The sequence below is a fragment of the Dermacentor variabilis genome, chromosome 7 (genome assembly GCF_050947875.1).
Source record: "Dermacentor variabilis isolate Ectoservices chromosome 7, ASM5094787v1, whole genome shotgun sequence".
Lineage (NCBI taxonomy): Eukaryota > Metazoa > Arthropoda > Arachnida > Ixodida > Ixodidae > Dermacentor > Dermacentor variabilis.
The window spans coordinates 81,922,652-81,938,938 of record NC_134574.1 but is presented as its reverse complement, the minus strand read 5'-3'; the positions used below and the strand labels follow the sequence as shown (position 1 = coordinate 81,938,938).

Here is a 16,287-nt window from a genome sequence, read left to right as displayed (position 1 = left end):
CTATGTATCCCAGTCTGAATGTATCGCCTTTTTAAACCTCATTTAAAAGGTTCCGAGACTTCGCTAAGATGCTCATTCGTTGCTGATATAATTCTTATGTGCGCTTCTCAGTCAATTCTTCATTGGTGCAACGCCATCTCGGATCTCTGAATTAGAGTGACCATGGCCAAACCTATCAGCCGTGCAGCAGATGGGCACAACATGAAGAGGACGTCACATGGAAACACCTCTCACTCCAGCAAAGTTTTATGACAGTTTCCTTACATGCCAAGAATTTAGCGAACCATGAACAGCCCACTCATCGGTCATAGCGAAGCCTATATTTATATCACTGACATCGTAAAATGCATTTGGTTCAGAATGACAGAAGAATTATCTCTTAAAACAACGGCCTAAACATTTCTTTTTCTTGAAGTCAATTGCATCACATTCATACAAAAGTAAATTGCTTGTCTATTCTTTGTACTTGCCAACACTGACGAACAAGCGCCCGATATGTGGAGAACAACGCAAGTGGATCATGCGTTACAAAAGCGCATCACTCATCCTTTCTTCTCCTTGTACAATACTTAGCTCAGAGCTGTCATTCAAAAAATAAAAAAAGCCAACTGAAGGAAGTTGCATCGCAACAGTAATGGTTGAGAATTGTTCAGGAAACGGCTTGCAATTCAGCTCGCGCCCTGCGAAATTAGCAAAAAGTATCGTATGGAAAAAAGTTACAGCTGAAGCTTTGTCTTCAGTACAACGGGACTTCTGTCATAAAGATCTAGAGCATGACGTGTGAAAACTTTTTCGCAGCCATTCTCATTTCCATTATTTTCACAGATCTGAAGTCACAAGTACACAATTCCTCGAGAACATACCCAAGTCCCTGGGATATCAGGCTGGTGAGCTTTTTCTGCTTTTCTGTGCGCGCTTGTTGTCTGTGTTTTCTTGTCGAAAACTAGACGCCGGTGCAGTGGTTTTTCACTTGAGCGGGGTTTTCACATAAATCATATCATATTGACCGCAAATAAAGGCGGGGACAGCGTAAGAGAACACAAAATGGACACGGGCGGTATTGTTCTTGTGTGCTCTTCCACAGTCCTCGTCTTTATTTGCGGTCAGTATGATACGCAGTAAACACCGACTAGACCAAACTGAAGTTCTTATTCACGTAAAGGCTTAGACACATAACTATGCTCCCGTGGAGATGGCGTGGTGTCAGCCTAGAGCACCATTTTCCCCTTGCTATAACGGGAGACTTACCACAGTGAGTTACACGTACAGTACGTGATGAGACAGGGGTCGCAGTTTTCTTCATCTCATGATTGAGAGGAGAGCCCATAAGAGAAACATGGGCGCCGGCGTCAGTGAAAGCTGTAACACGTAGGCCATCTACTTCAACGTCAATCAGGTTCTGATTGGTACCGAGCGTCAACAGAGTAATTTCAGGGCAGCTCGTAATAGCAGTGTCACCTCCACAAAATGCAGCCGTCAGTTTTCTGAAGAAAAACGCCGGGAGTACATAGACGGAGAACGTGTGGGGAAGATGAACGAGAAGGTCGGCGTCGTGATGAGGGCGAGCGGCTGTACTGCGTGGCGGTCGTAAATATTTCTGTTTCGACCGGTGTTCGTACCTGGTGCTGGCGTCGGCGTGGATAGCGGAAGTGGGAGAAACTTGTTCGATAAGGCGCCGGCCAAGGCCAAGGCCAAGGCGCCTTGGCCAAGGCCGACAAAGGCGCCGCCGACCCTGAGGATCTCCGACTTCTCCGTGGTGCATCGCAGTCCCCTTTCTCTGGTGTAGTTTTCCACGCAGGTCGCCGCTTCCTGCAGTTATTCTTGTTTCTCTCCGAGCGATCCTTGGGTGACCCAGATCGTGACGTTGTCGGCGTAAATCGCGTGCTGGATGCCTCGGATCTCCTCAAGTTTTCTTGCCAGGCCAATCATTGCCACGTTGAAAAGAACGGGCGATATGGCTCATCCTTGGGGTGTGCCCTTGCACGGCGTGGGGAAGGCGTTGCTTCTCAGCTCGCCCAGCCCCACCGTCGCCGTTCTGTTGCTCAGGAAGTCCCTGACGTAATCGCGCGCTCTCTTCCCGCAGTTGGTGTTGTTGATGCCCTCCATGATGGCCGCGTGGCTCACGTTGTCGAAATCCCCCTTTATGCCGAGGGCCATGACGACGTTTTCGCCCGTTTTCGGCATCGTCGCGAGCACTTCCTGCTTGAGTTGGAGCAGCACGTCTTGCGTTGAGACGTTGGCTCTGAACCCGTATATGCTGTCCGGGTACCATCGCTCGTTTTCCAAGTGCGACTGGATTCTCTTCGTGATCACTTTCTCGTACAGCTAGCCCAGGCACGACGTTAGGGATATCGGCCTGAGATTTTCTGTTTGGAGTTTCTTCCCTGGCTTCCGAATCATTACGACGACGGCGTGTTTCCACTCGGCCGGAACTCTTCCTTCTTGCCTGATCTTGTTTAGGTAGGCCGTCAGTTGGTCGATGGCCTCGTCGCCGAGATTTCTGATTATCGAGTTCCGGATTTTGTCCGCCCCCGCCCACGTGTTTTTGGTGGCCGATCTTATCGCCTCGACGACCTCTTCTCTCATGATGGGTCGGTCCGCGGTACGGTTTTCTTAGCCGCGGTATTCTTCCTTGTAGCTCTCGACCTGGTCTTTGCCGTAGCATTTGACCCGGACTTCGTCAAGGAGTTGTTCGTCCGTGCCTTCGTACTGGTGGACTTGCCTCTGTATCGACTTGTTGCCTTCGGATTTGTTTTTGCTCTGTTCCATGAGTTCCTTGAGGATCTGCCACGTTCTGGCCGTACTGAGGGTGCCGTTTAGCGAATTGCTAAATTGCTGCCACCCCTCGCTGGCCAGCTGCGTAGCGTACTCCTCCGTTTGCTTGGTGATGTCCGCAATTTTCTTTTTTAGCTTTCTGTTGAGTTTCTGTCACTTCCACCTCTTGGTGAGCCCGCGCCTCGCCTCCCATAGCTTGAGGAGCCGCTTGTCCACCTCCGGCGTCCGTTTCGTCCTGTCTGCGTACTTCGTGTATAGGTCATGGATTCCCCTGAGTTGTTGGCTCCACTCTTCCGCCGAAACAATGCTGCCTTCGAGCTGCTTGCAGTGCGCTCTAAAGGCGTCCCAGTCCGTCAGCCGAGCCGTGCCAATCTTCCTCCGGACGTTGTCCGCCACCGTGCTGATCCTTATTATGTGATGGTCGCTCCCAAGGTTCTCGAGCAGGTTTTCCCACTCCGCTTGTTTGGAGCCCCTAATAAAGGTCAGGTCGGGACTCGTGTCTGGACTGACGCTATTCCCCTGCCGGGTCGGTTGGTTCTCGTCGGTTACCAGCTCGCGCCCTATGTTCTCTGCCGCCGTGCAGATGCCGCGCCCCTTTTTGTCCTCGTTAGTATAGCCCCATCTCGGACTCTTGGCGTTAAAGTCGCCCGCAATGATTAGAGTATTCTGCCCCGCTAACTTTTTCGCCTCCGCAAAGAGCCTAATAAAGTTCCCCTTTGTTTGTCTGGGTGGGCTATATAGATTTACGATGTAGGTGCTCTTGGCTTTTCTTTTCTTTTTGGGAATTATCTCCGTGATTACGTGCTCTATTTCGGTATCCTCTATCTCTTTGTGTGCTATGGCTACTATTTGTTTGCTTATGAGGGTCCCGGTGCGGCCGCTCTCTTGACATGTGTAACCCCTGAGCGTTGGGGTGTTTGTTTCTTGCAACGTGATTACATCTGGTGGGGTTCCTCTGGTGTATATGAATTGCTGTAGGAGGCCCTTCTTGCGCTTGAATCCCCTGCAGTGCCATTGCCAAATTTCTAAGTGTTGTTTCCGTTCTGCCATGTCTGATTATTGTTGGTTGCGTTGGGGGTTTCTGCGCCGAACCTACGTTCGTTGTATAGTCTGTCGCTGTCGTCGTTGGTGGTTCTTTGTGTATTCTGATTCTTTACGTAATTTCGGAAACTCTGCTCTTGCAGGGCAAGCTCTTGTTGTGTTTGCTGTATTTCGCTTTGCATCTGTTGCATTTGACTTTGCATCTGGCTGTAGATTCATTACGAGACTTCTGATGTCGTCAATGGGGTTCCCCTTTTCGTTGTTTTGTTGAGCCAGCTCCATGGTCTGGGGTGGCAGAGAAGGTGTGCTAGTCGGTGTACAGCCTGTGTACAGCCAGCCTGTGTACAGTCGGTGCACAGTTCGCGCTTGAGACTTTTTATTTCTTCAATTAGTTGTCCGTCTTGTGTTGTTTGTGTGTTGTTCGAGTGCGGTGCAAAAAGCGATTTGGGAGGGCCGTCTCCCCAGCTCACTTTAACTCCTCCGTCGCTCTTCTTTTGCTACTGTTTCTGCTGCAGCTGCTTCTTGTCGGTGTTGACCAAGGGTGGGTATATCTCGTCCCGGACGGACCCTCGGCTTCGGCTTCGGCTTCGCCTCCTGTCGCGGCTGCGGCTCCGCGATCCGCTCCGGCCCGGGCCCTGGCTCTCGTCCCGGAACCATCGTGGTCCTCTTCCTCGGCTTCGGCTTCTGCTGCGCCGTAGCTGCTGCTGGGTGCCCCATCGCAGCTCGCTTGCTGACTTGAGGCGTTGTTTGCAGTCTCTCGTACCCGCCGCGTGGTCGCCGCCGCATAGCAGGCAGTTGGGCGTGCACTGGTGCACCTCCTCCGGGTTTTGGCAGCCACACTGTCTGCAGGTCCTGGTTTCTGGGTTCGGGCAGACGTCCATTCGGTGCCCCTGTTGGCCGCAGGCGTAGCACACCTGCCTCGTCGGCCGATACGGGTAGCACGACATCTCCCCACCTTAGTACAGCACCTGCGTAGGGAGGATGGGTCCGTCGAAGGTGATGACGGCTGTGCTGGATCTCCCAAGCATTCTGGCTGCAAGGATCTTCACGCCTTGCGTGCGGGCTCTGCGGACGCAATGTTGATATGCCTCAACCTTTCTCTTTCAATTTGTCTCAAGGGGGCAACCAATATGGACCTACAACACTACGGAACGTACACACAAAACCTGCAAGGTGGATCTTGTGCAACGCGTTACCACAGTGTTTCTGAGATTCAATCGATCATATGACTACCATGGACAAAGGTAAGATTTCTTAATTTTTATTGGTGCTTCGCTTTGCAAACATTCAAATTTTTGTTTACAGGACAAATATTCAAATGCTGGGACGATTTGATTTAACTAACAGGGCTGAAGTCAGGATCGGCCATGTAGGTATGGCAACTTTGTTTTATTATTCTAAAATACTCATGAAAGCCCGTTTCTTCAAACAGGGCCCTTCTATACTTTCTGATCACGAAACGTACTACCAGGGGAGTTGGTGCAAGTAGATGATGAATTTGCTACGAATGATGGCTGGGCACCTCAATCGTGTAAAAATTTTGCGAGCAGAGGAGCCTCCCCCACATTTATAATAGCCTGTTTCCTGAGGATACAACAGGAGGTTTTGGCAAAATACTTAAGGTGTGATGGGTTTGTCCGTAAACTATACACAGCAGCGCTTATAATTGGCATACCCTAACCCCCCCCCCATCTACCATTCTTCGTACCAAAAGTTTGTGTCCACTCTCTCTATTTGCAACATTCTCTATTCAGGTAAGTAAGCTATTACGTTCCTGTGCACATTAGAGGTAGGTTAGTTGTTAGTTAATTTAATAATTTAGTTTCTTATTGGTAAGATAATTAGTTCAGTGCGCTATTTTAGCTAATTAATTGGTTATCTCTGTTGCCTAATCTGATTAGAAATTAGTTTTGTTAGATTAGGTATTTCAGTTTGTTATCTGTGGCTGTATTTAGTTACTAGGTCAATGTTATGCCCTTTATTTCGTTATTTAGTAAAGCTAGCTATTACTTAGCCAAGGTAACTAGTTTAGTTAACTTGGTTAGTTTAAATATTGAATTGGCTAACCACTTATCATTGTTATTACTTAATTAGTTCAGTAGATTTTGGTTATTTATTATTGAATGCGTTTAGGTAAATAGTTAGTTAAGTAGGTATTAGTTGAGTTAGCTTCATAATTAAAGGGGCGCTGCAACAGTATTTGACCATAGTAAGAATAAACTGCCGATCTGACGTAGGGGCTGCTGGGAAAAATTGGCGGTCATTTAAATGGTCCCTACGTCATTTAAATACGAAATCATGACTTCCGTAATTAATTGGCTACGTCCATGATACACGACTTCATACATTGCGCCATCTTCCCCGCTCTACCTTAAGTCACCTTAGTCCTCCTTGCTCTACTTTTTACCAGCCTTAATTCACCTTAATCAACTTTACTCCTATTTAAGCTACCTTGTTCTATTTTGTACCAAGTTTAATCCCCCTTTCTCTAATGTGTGCCAAAATGTTCCACCTTAACCCAACCTAATCAACTTTGATCCCTAAATTTACTTTACTCCATCTTAAGTCATTTTACTTTTACTTGTTATAACTTTATTTCACCTTGATTTACTTTAGTTCATCTTGAATTGCTTTATTTAACATTACTTGCCCAAAATTACTGCTAGTTAATGATGTAGCGTTTACAGTCTTCTGTATTACGACTCGTGTCACACAAGACACTGATGACGTTACATCGATTTTTGGCACCACTCGTTGCGGACAACGTCAGCTTTTCAGCCTCATGGGACATAAAACGGTTTCGCAACTTTTAAGTGCTGTTGAATTCCGCCAAAAATATATCGTGTGTCTAGCCGCGTTCATGGTCGCTTGCGTGTGGGAGACTCCGAAACCAATATGTTAGAGCCATTGAGAAATACTATGCCGTGCCGCCTGCCGCCATCATCAAAACCCGCATACCGTGGATAATTATAGCATGTTTTGAGGCATTTGTGATATTCTAAATGGACTGAAACTGACTCTACCGACATGCCTCACGCTTACTTTCTAGTAAGAGCACCCCTACCCAAAAAAGAAATTGTAGCGCTAACGGAAGAGAAAAAGTGAAGAGAAGGTTTGCAGCAGTACGCAAACAATAAAAAAAAACGTAGCCACAACAGTTCCAAAGTTCACATACAGGTCTTCATCAAGTAAAAAAAGTCGTGCATTGCATCCAGTTATTTCTTCATTGGCACTTCTATTCGTTTTCGACGCTTTCCGTTTGTACTCCTGTAGATCACGAGCGTGTATTCGCAACTGTGTATCGTTGTCGGTACACCTGTAGGGTTTGCCTCGCCGAGTTCACAGCCGTTGTTACATATGGGACCTTTTCCTGAGCCTCCTTCCAGTTCACCAGACCAAATCGAATCGCGTCACACCTAACTAAGGAGCGCAGAAGCACATCTACCGCGTTCCCATGGCGCGGCACGTATAAACAAGTTGGCGTCCCCCACCTCACGCGCCACATGTGGAGCTGTTGTCCCACTGCTCGACTCTTCCCGAAAGTGTAGCGGGAGCCTAGCACTATTCCAGGTAACGTGGGTCCCGAGCAGAGCTGCTTTGCGGCTCTGAAAGGTCGAGCAAGAACAAACCGCCTGCCCCCGTTGTGCGCTTGCAAGCCGCGAGGCAAGACGGCTGTAATTCACCGTGAAGCCCTAGTAGTAATCCCCCATCCGCCTTTGTGACGGCAGTTGCAGACAAGGAAGGCAATACAGCAGCAAAGTACTCTCTCGGATAGGTGGAGACAATGGAACGACCCTCTGCGCCGGGTGTGACTTACATTCACACGGGCGCCTACCATTGGCCGAAAATGACGCCACCTAAGCGGGCTCGCCAATTGGCCGAACGGGACATGACTTCGAGACACCGAAGGGGTTAAAAGCCAGAGACCGGAACAGCAAGAGAGCATTCCTTCATTCATCTTTTTCGAGCTTCTTGCCACGGGCCGCAGCGTCCGAGTTGCTGCCGGCCCATAATGACTTTATGATTGTTAATTTCTTTGTACTCTCACTGTAAATAATGCAAATAAACCTCCAGTTTTATCTCAAAGTCCTCCTCAACCTCGGCCAACTCCCGCACCCAGCGGCAAGGTCCAAAATATGGGGGAAAGCAACTCAGATTGTCCTCCAGATCCAACAACTGGATGCCAGCGGTGGGATCGATCTCCAAAACCCTAACACCGTCTGGCCGCGTAAGATTGTGGAACTGCGTGGCCAAAACCATTTAAAAATCGATTATATTGAGTTACCAATCCCAATGAGGAAAACACTTCTATCTTGGATTCATCAATGAGTTTTTGGGAACGTCAGATTTACGAAATGCGCTGCGAAAAATCTCAGAAACGCGGCCGATATTTGCCTACTGAGATGCTCCCCTTTTTCTTATAGAAGGGCTTTTTGTTATATATAATAACGCAACGTACACGTTACTATTACTTTAAACGCGAGATGCGGTATGAGGTCCCTGTCACAGAGACCTCGGTGGAGGAGCCTTCCGGTTCCTTCGGGAGCAACAATTTACGCGTGTGTGTATATATATATATATATATATATATATATATATATATATATATATATATATATATATATATATATATATATATATATATATATATTAGTACGATATCATTGAGCGATGCTCAAGAGACGAGCCACCGCGACAACGACGAAGAAGTTGGTCGGTGCGCTTGGCACGAGCGAGGCGAGTGTCAGCCTGGCTGCCTGGCTCTAGTGTAAATATCGTGTCGCTAGCATCTTTCTTTCGTCTGTGTCTTTCCACACCTAACAATATATATATATATATATATATATATATATATATAACGTTTGCGTTCACAAACGGTTTCCGTTGATACTCCTGTACATAACGAGCACGTATCCGCAACTGCTAGATGGCATGTATTGCAAGTTGGGCGGTAAAAGGGGGCGTCAATAGGTTTCCTGCGCGAACTGTAAAAACAATGTGTAACTGTTCGCAGGCAGAAGTTTATGCAGCAGCTTTACAGAGGCGTCGTATAAGCGCTTTCCAGCCATAGAGCAAGGCGGCTTCCAAGGTCGCCTATTTTACGCGCTACTTAGAATCATTGTTTGGCGGCGCGTCTCACCACTGAGCAATCACCTTTCAGCGAAAGTCTCTGTCAATGCACCTCCTCACATCCGACGTCTCAGCCTTGCGCTGAGCATCAGTACCAAGTCCGTCTGGTTCGGAAAGACTTTTCCGATGCATGAGACAGGCAGCCGAGACCGTGAACTCTTCGGTGTACCCCGCTTTTAAAACTGACGGCAGTGAGCGTGAATCTCTCGTCCTCCAGTACACTACACCTGCAGGTTTGCAGTGACGCCTGACACCCTCAAAAGATGGCGAGAGCGAGTGGGGCTATACTAAACCAAGTACAACCAAATTAGGAAGGCCCACTAAGCTTCGACACAGACACTCCCTCACCAGAACAGGAATTGGTCTCCCTGATGCAGTATTCGCCCGCTACCTCCCAAATAATTCATTCAATAAACCTAGGGCCCTCAGTCTCCAGCAGCAGCGGAGCACCTGACGAAGGTGGCGGTCAGACCTATAACGCACGGGAGGGTGCTAAAAATCATTGGGTCCGGACAAGCCACCAATAGAAACTGACCCTGTCATCCTTTAATTGCCCAACTTTATAGAGTAAGGCTAGCTTAGCAGGACTATTTGGGGAACTATCAGACAATGTTTGGGATATCATCAGCCTTAGTGAAATTAGAAGTGGTGAGGCCTATGCATTGCTTAATAACGGCCATGTCCTCTGCTATACAGCTCTGCCAGATAAGAAGCAATATGGGGTAGGATTCCTAATCGATAAGAATATAGCGGACAAAATTGACAAATTCTACAGCATTAATGAGAGGGTAGCTGTAGTCGTAATCAAACTTAATAGGGGGTAGAGCTTAAACGTAGGACAAGCCTACGCTCCAACATCCAGTGACGATGAGGAGGAAGTAGATCAGTTTAATCAAGATGTTGAATTAGCGATGAGAAAAGTACGAACTCGTTGTACTGTAGTAATGCACGACTTCAATGCAAAAGTGGGGAAAAGGCAGGGAGGAGAACAAGCAATTGGCAACTATGGCGTCGATTTTAGCAACGCTAGAAGAGATGCTAGTAGAATTCGCAGAAAGAAATGACATTCTCATGATGAACACCTTTTCCATGAAGCGTAGCAACAGAAAGTAGACCTAGAAAAGACCAAATGATGAAATAAGAAATAAAATTGTCGTCATGCTTACTGCTGATCCCAGCATATTGCAGGATGTAGAATTGATAGGCAGGATAAAGTACAGTGATCATAGGTTAGCGAGGGCTAGGATTCACCTCAGTTTGAAGATAGAAAGTGTAAAATTGGTAAAGAAGAAACAGGTCAACCTAGACGCAGTAAAGGTAAAAGCAGATAAATTCAGGTCCGTACTTGCAAACAAATATGCAGCCTTAGAACAGAGAGATGAAGATGACATAGAGATAATGAATGAAACCATAACTAGGCTGGATTCAGAGGCAGCAATTGAAGTGGGAGGCAAGGCACCAAGGCAACCAGTAGGCAAGCTCTCGCAAGTAACAAAGGACCTAATAAAGAAACGACAAAGAATGAAAGTGTCCGAAGAATTCGCGGAACTATCGAAATTGACCAACAAGGCAAAAATAGGCGATATTTGAAACTATAACGTGAGAAAGACTGAAGAAGCCGTAAAAAATGAACACAGCCTGAAATAAGTGAGTACGCAACTTGGCACAGGACAAACCAAGATGTATGCACTGAAAAATATGCATGGTAATGCTATCAGCAATCTCGAAGCTATAGTAAAAGAAGCAGAAGAATTCTATACTGACCTGTACAGTACCCATAGAAGTAAGGATACCTAAGGAGTGAGGATTATATAAAGTATTTACCAAAAAAATATCGAATAGAATCAGGGCAACACTGGACTTTAGTAAACCAAGGGAACAGGCTGGCTTCAGGAAGGGATGCTCTACAGTGGATCACATCCATGCCATTATTCAGGTTATCGCGAAATCCGCAGAGTACGATAAGCCTTTCTATGTGGCTTTCAGAGATTACGAAAAGAGATTTGATTCAGTAGAGAAACCAGCACTCATAGAAGCATTACGTAATCAGGGAGTACAGAACGCTTACGTAAATACCTTGGAAAATATCTGCAGAGGTTCTACAGCTACCCTAATTCTAAACAAGAAACGCACGAACATATCTTATAAAGGAAGGGGTCACACATAAAGACACAATCTCTGCAATGCTATTTACTACGTGCTTGAAAGAAGTATTCAAGCTATTAAACTGGGAATGCTTACGAGTAAAGATCAACGGCCTATATCGCAGCAACCTTCGGTTTGTCGATGACATTATTCGATTCAGCAACAATGCAGACGAGTTACAGCACATGATTGAGGACCTTAACAGAGAGAATGCAAGAGTGTCGGTGAAGCTTAATCTGCAGAAGAGAAAGAAAATGAGGAATAGCCGGACAAGGGAACAAGAGTTCAAGATCGCGAGTCAGCATCTAGAGTTTGTGAAGTAGTGCGTTTACCTAGGTCAATTAATCGCAGGGAACCCTGATCGTGAGAAGGAAATTTATAGAAAAATAAAAATGGGTTCGATCGCATTCGGCAGACATTGTCACCTCCTGACAGGAAGCTTGTCATTGTCACTGAAAAGGAAGGCGTACAATCAGTGCATTCTACCAGTGCTGGAGATGGAGCGGAGAATTGGTGACTGACAAAGAAGCTTGAGAACAAGTTAAGGACCGCGCAAAGAGGGATGGAACGAAGCTTGCTAGGCATAACGTTAAGACATAGAAAGAGAGCGGTTTGGATCAGAGAGCAAACGGGTATAGACAATATTCTAACTGACATCAAGAGAAATGAAATGGAGTTGGGAAGGACATGTAATGCGCCAGTTAGATAACCGTTGGACCATCAGAGTTACAGAACCGGTACCAAGAGAAGGGAAATGTAAATGTGGATGGCAGAAGACTAGGCGCAGCGATGAAATTAGGAAATTTTCGGGTGCTAGTAAGAATCGGTTGCTGCGGGACAGGTGTAATTGGAGATAGCAGGGAGAGGCCTTCGTCTTGCAGGGGACATAAAACAGGCTGATGATGATGATGATGATGATGATGATGATGATGATGATGATGATGATGATGATGATGATGATCAGAACCAAATATTCTGCAGTTCGTGTACCAAGGAGATTAGAACTTCGTACTAAGAGCGAAACACTATTCACCGACGATTACGATACTCCATAATGCAAAATTTGAGCGCACCTGTACCCATGTTTTCAATTTGCGATATACTGGCTGCCGCGGACAATCTGACTAGTGCGCGCAGGACGTTGCAAAGGGAGCGAAGTTTGGCGCAACTACCTCGCTCATCGGGAGACCGCGAGCGGAAGCGCGTGGGTGACGCGTGGGCGCGGTTCACAGCAGCCGCTGCAGACAACCTCCGCTCATGCAGCGCTTTCTTTCGATATAAACGACTCGCGCTACTCTGGTGCCATCTCGTGGCCATCGTCGTCGCAAAGACCCTCGTACGCAGCGCTATGCTTTTCTTTTCACGTTTTCGCCATTCGCTTCTCTACCGCTTTCCTCTTTGTGCTCTCTTCGCTCTCACCACTTATTTCATCCCCCGTTGCGCTCCGCGTTCGCTGTCACCTGTGGCTGTGCTCGATGGCTCGGTTATGAGGTAGGGCGCCGACGACGATGCTCGCCGCCGGAACGGCCGCCTAAGAGCTGCGCTCAAGAACGTTACAGAGGCAATTTAGTATCCTTACATGTGCTGAATGCAAAAGCATTCTGACTCTGCCGCGTGATACTTTCCGCTTGAGCATGTGCTCGACTTGGGAAGAGTCAATTTGGGGTTGGGCCAAGTCAATTTTAGAAATAGATTAAGTCGGTTTTGAACGTGCGTCAACTCGATTTGCGAATTGGACACTTTTTTTTAAGTTGTGTCATGGCGTCCGTCCGACGCCGGGGGTTTTCACCATGGGATTTCGCAGTGCAACCGGCTGCATGCCCAGTGCTGGGAACGTGACGTCATCACTTGGTAACGTGGGTTTTTCGCCATAGGGATCTGAACGCCGGACGCTCGCCAGATTTCCCGCTTTGTGGGGGCATATAAGGATTTCACCTTAAAGTTGCTTACTTCCGCTTCCGCAATGGCGTCATGGAGCGGCACAGAAAGTAGGTGAAAGCACCATTGCTTCTGGCAGATTTCGCGATCGCGAGATCTGTGCCAGAAATACATAATTGCTAATTTGAAGTGAAATAAATGAAACATGTACATGGTTGTGGTGTAAAAGAAGCAGAAACGTTATTTCATGTTTGCACTGCACGTAGCTGAATCAGCTGCACGTTGCCTCTGAGTTGGTAGTGGCTTGCTGCAGATCGTAGTCTACCAAGGCCACCACGGGGCGCCTCCACGAGCCATTGCGCCGCCCCGACGCTCAACTTTCGGCGGGTGCTTTGACGTACTCAATATTTCTGCGGCATGAGAGTCGTGAGACGACGTCCTCTAAAGTAAGTCCCTTCGAGCAAGTCCGATCCAAAAAGTGCTTCAGGGCGCCTTTATGCTGATCATTCGCTTAATTAGGGCTTACATAGATATTTATTTGATTTCTTTAGTTAGAGGTAGTTGTTTCTGATAGTTAGCAATTACATCCCTTTATTTTGCTAGTTTATTAGGTTAGGTACTTAGATACTATAGTTGGTTCCCTAACTCTAGTACTCTCCTAGTACTCTAGTACTAGGAGAGTACTGGTACTCTATTTTAGTACTCTCCTAACTATATATACTATAGTTAGGAGAGTCACGTCAGTAATTAGTTTCTAGGTTAGGCTAAATAAGTACATTCGGTTAGGTATTGAGTTATTGAAGGTACGTTAGTTAGGTCACTAGGCGGCCTTGCAACAGGACCGACGCGTAGGTACACAACAAATGTTAGGCATCGTCGCTATCGCGAAACATGCTGTCACCACATGGAAAGATATGTACAGGGCTGAATCTGAAATGCGAACAGCTAAAAACAGCAACGCAGCCCTCTCACACCTAGGTACATAGACGTGTGACGTTCAATTACTCTGCAGTTCCTTTCTAACGGCGCAGTAGTGTCAAGAGTGCCTTTTTAATTCTGCATAGCCGCTGTTACAAATGCAGCTTAAACTGCGAATGAAAGGGCGCGTTGTAGTGGTTTTGTACGTGTTCGCGTTTAAGTTTTTACCACTGTAAAAAAAGGGGACGACCATTTCCACGTTGGGCCGACAGTGTTAACATGCCGATAATGGCAGTAGACCTTTGCGCAATATTCGCCATATTCCCCAAACACCTTCGGCGCTTTTCCGGCGTCTGCCCTTCTACTTCCGCCAGAGCCACCGTGCGTCCACTGCGGGCTCAATATGACACTCTTTTAGCATTACAAGCCAGGACACGCCAGGAAATTTGTGGTCAGTCGAAAAGTACCAACAAACCTCGTGGAAATATCGGTACAAAAATGCACACATTTATATCATCTTTGTATATTATACCAGCCTTTACCTGTTCAAATCAGTGTTTTCGATGGGCATGAAATAAGACGATCCGAGAACACAGCGCTCATATAAAATTATGTACATTTAAAACCAAAGGTCCCGTCTCCGAGTGCATACACTGCTGCATGCAACCTTTCTCTTTGATTACGTCGCTCTGTTTGCCGTTTTATGAGCACAGGCCACCGTTTATCTGCCATCGGATAGTATTGAAGTTTCCTCTCGGCTTGACATGTCGAAAGCCTACATTCTTCCGTCCAGCCTGGTTTCATCGTGCTTCACTACTTGAAATGTCACCCACCAATTGATTCGCTCCACGGCTACCTCGGTCCGACTCGACTATCCTATGAACACCGGGAACTCCTGAATCTAAACCTTTTGTCAGAATTCACTTCGTTTCAAATATTTATGCGCACTTCACCCTTCGCAGTTGGGTGCTTTAAGGCTTTTTAAAACGTTGTACTCCCATATACAAATGTCAAGTTTGTTGTACGAAGGAGTGGATGGTTTGCGAAAAAGTAGTCCGACGTATAAATAACGAAAACCCCTTAGGAGTACATATGGGCATATTAGTCGGCGATCATGAAGTTTCAAATCAAATCAAAATCATTTTATTTCAGGGCATTTCCTGCGGAGATAGAGACTAAAGGCTGAAACAGCCTGACTGAGCCCCTGCCCCCGTTCGTTTCATGCGGCGTTTACGCCTACAATACCATAAGGTGCACATTATATGAATATTACAGCTGCACTCAATGTAAAGCGGAAGAAGGAAAAAAAGTGACTTCTAATACATAAGGTAAAAAGTACGACATGCGTACATATGCACACAGATCACGCAGATAGATATACATACACAAATAGGTCGCACAGGATTCATGTGTTAGATAGCCAGTACACCTTTGATCATATTATAGATATGTAGAGAACAAATATGCACCAGTACATTGTGCGTACAAAACAGAATTTCAAAGAAAATTTCAGAAATGCAATGAATATAGTAGAAACTAATGTGAAACAGTCTACAATACACATGCTGTTGTGACAACAAATGTTTTGTACACTTTCATAAGCTTACCATGGCCATCTGTCCAATTTATTATGTCTTTCTTATTATTTAGAATCAGTATAGTTTGATAAATTACCGATTGTTTCCCGTAATTTGTCCTAATCTTTGGAAGCCTCCTCCTATGCTGCCTAAACCCGTACTGATGTTCAGCTACCATATCACTGTCATTGTATATGTTTGTGGCGTGTATATGCTGCACTAATTTATAAAGATAAAGCTAATTGGCCATAGGCATGTTGTGTTTCACAAATAACTTTCTAGTACGTAAGTCACAGATATCTCCTGCATTATTTTCAAAAATACCTAGCACGCGCTTTTGTAGTACCGTTAATCTTTTATAGTTGCGCTGAGTGGTGGTACCCCATACTAGCGAACAAGTAGGCAACCTTACACTATACTACAGTGTAATAAAGAGTTTTTTTTGAGCCAAAGAAGTATTAATGTAGAAATATTTCTAATGCATCCTATTGATCGAGCTATATCGACAACCAAATGGTCCACATGACATGACCATGCCAAAGACTCTTGGAACCAAACGCCTAGGAATATTTTCTCAGGTGCTTGCTGAATAATCTCGGTTCTATACGTAATATGCATGTCTTGTTGGTCGCGTTTACTTGGAGGAGAAAAATTATGCACTTGGTTTTAGAGGCATTTAAATGTAGACAATTATCATTTAGCCATTTGGATAGGCTTTGTAGATAATGATTAGTCGTTTCTTGATGTTCACGTTTCGTCCGTGAAGTAAGAAATACGTTAGTATTGTCCGCAAACATTACCACATCAAGGGTGTTGTCAATCT

The 16,287-nt window shown here is 46.0% G+C and overlaps 1 protein-coding gene across 4 annotated transcripts in view; it reads left to right on the top strand.

Moving 5' to 3' along the window:
* The first annotated feature begins 623 nt into the window (after window positions 1–623).
* Window positions 624–16,287, top strand: part of LOC142587573 (uncharacterized) — a 49,654-nt gene continuing 33,990 nt past the window's right edge. The window contains exons 1-4 of one of the 4 annotated variants that reach the window (XM_075698683.1): window positions 625–887; window positions 4,924–5,060; window positions 5,122–5,189; window positions 5,249–5,480. In XM_075698683.1, the coding sequence (XP_075554798.1) occupies window positions 774–887; window positions 4,924–5,060; window positions 5,122–5,189; window positions 5,249–5,268 (339 nt within the window). In that variant the 5' untranslated portion in view covers window positions 625–773 and the 3' untranslated portion in view covers window positions 5,269–5,480. Of the gene's footprint in view, window positions 888–4,923; window positions 5,061–5,121; window positions 5,190–5,248; window positions 5,481–16,287 lie in introns of those variants that run through there. The other 3 variants (XM_075698681.1, XM_075698682.1, XR_012829575.1) reach the window with 3 other exon arrangements.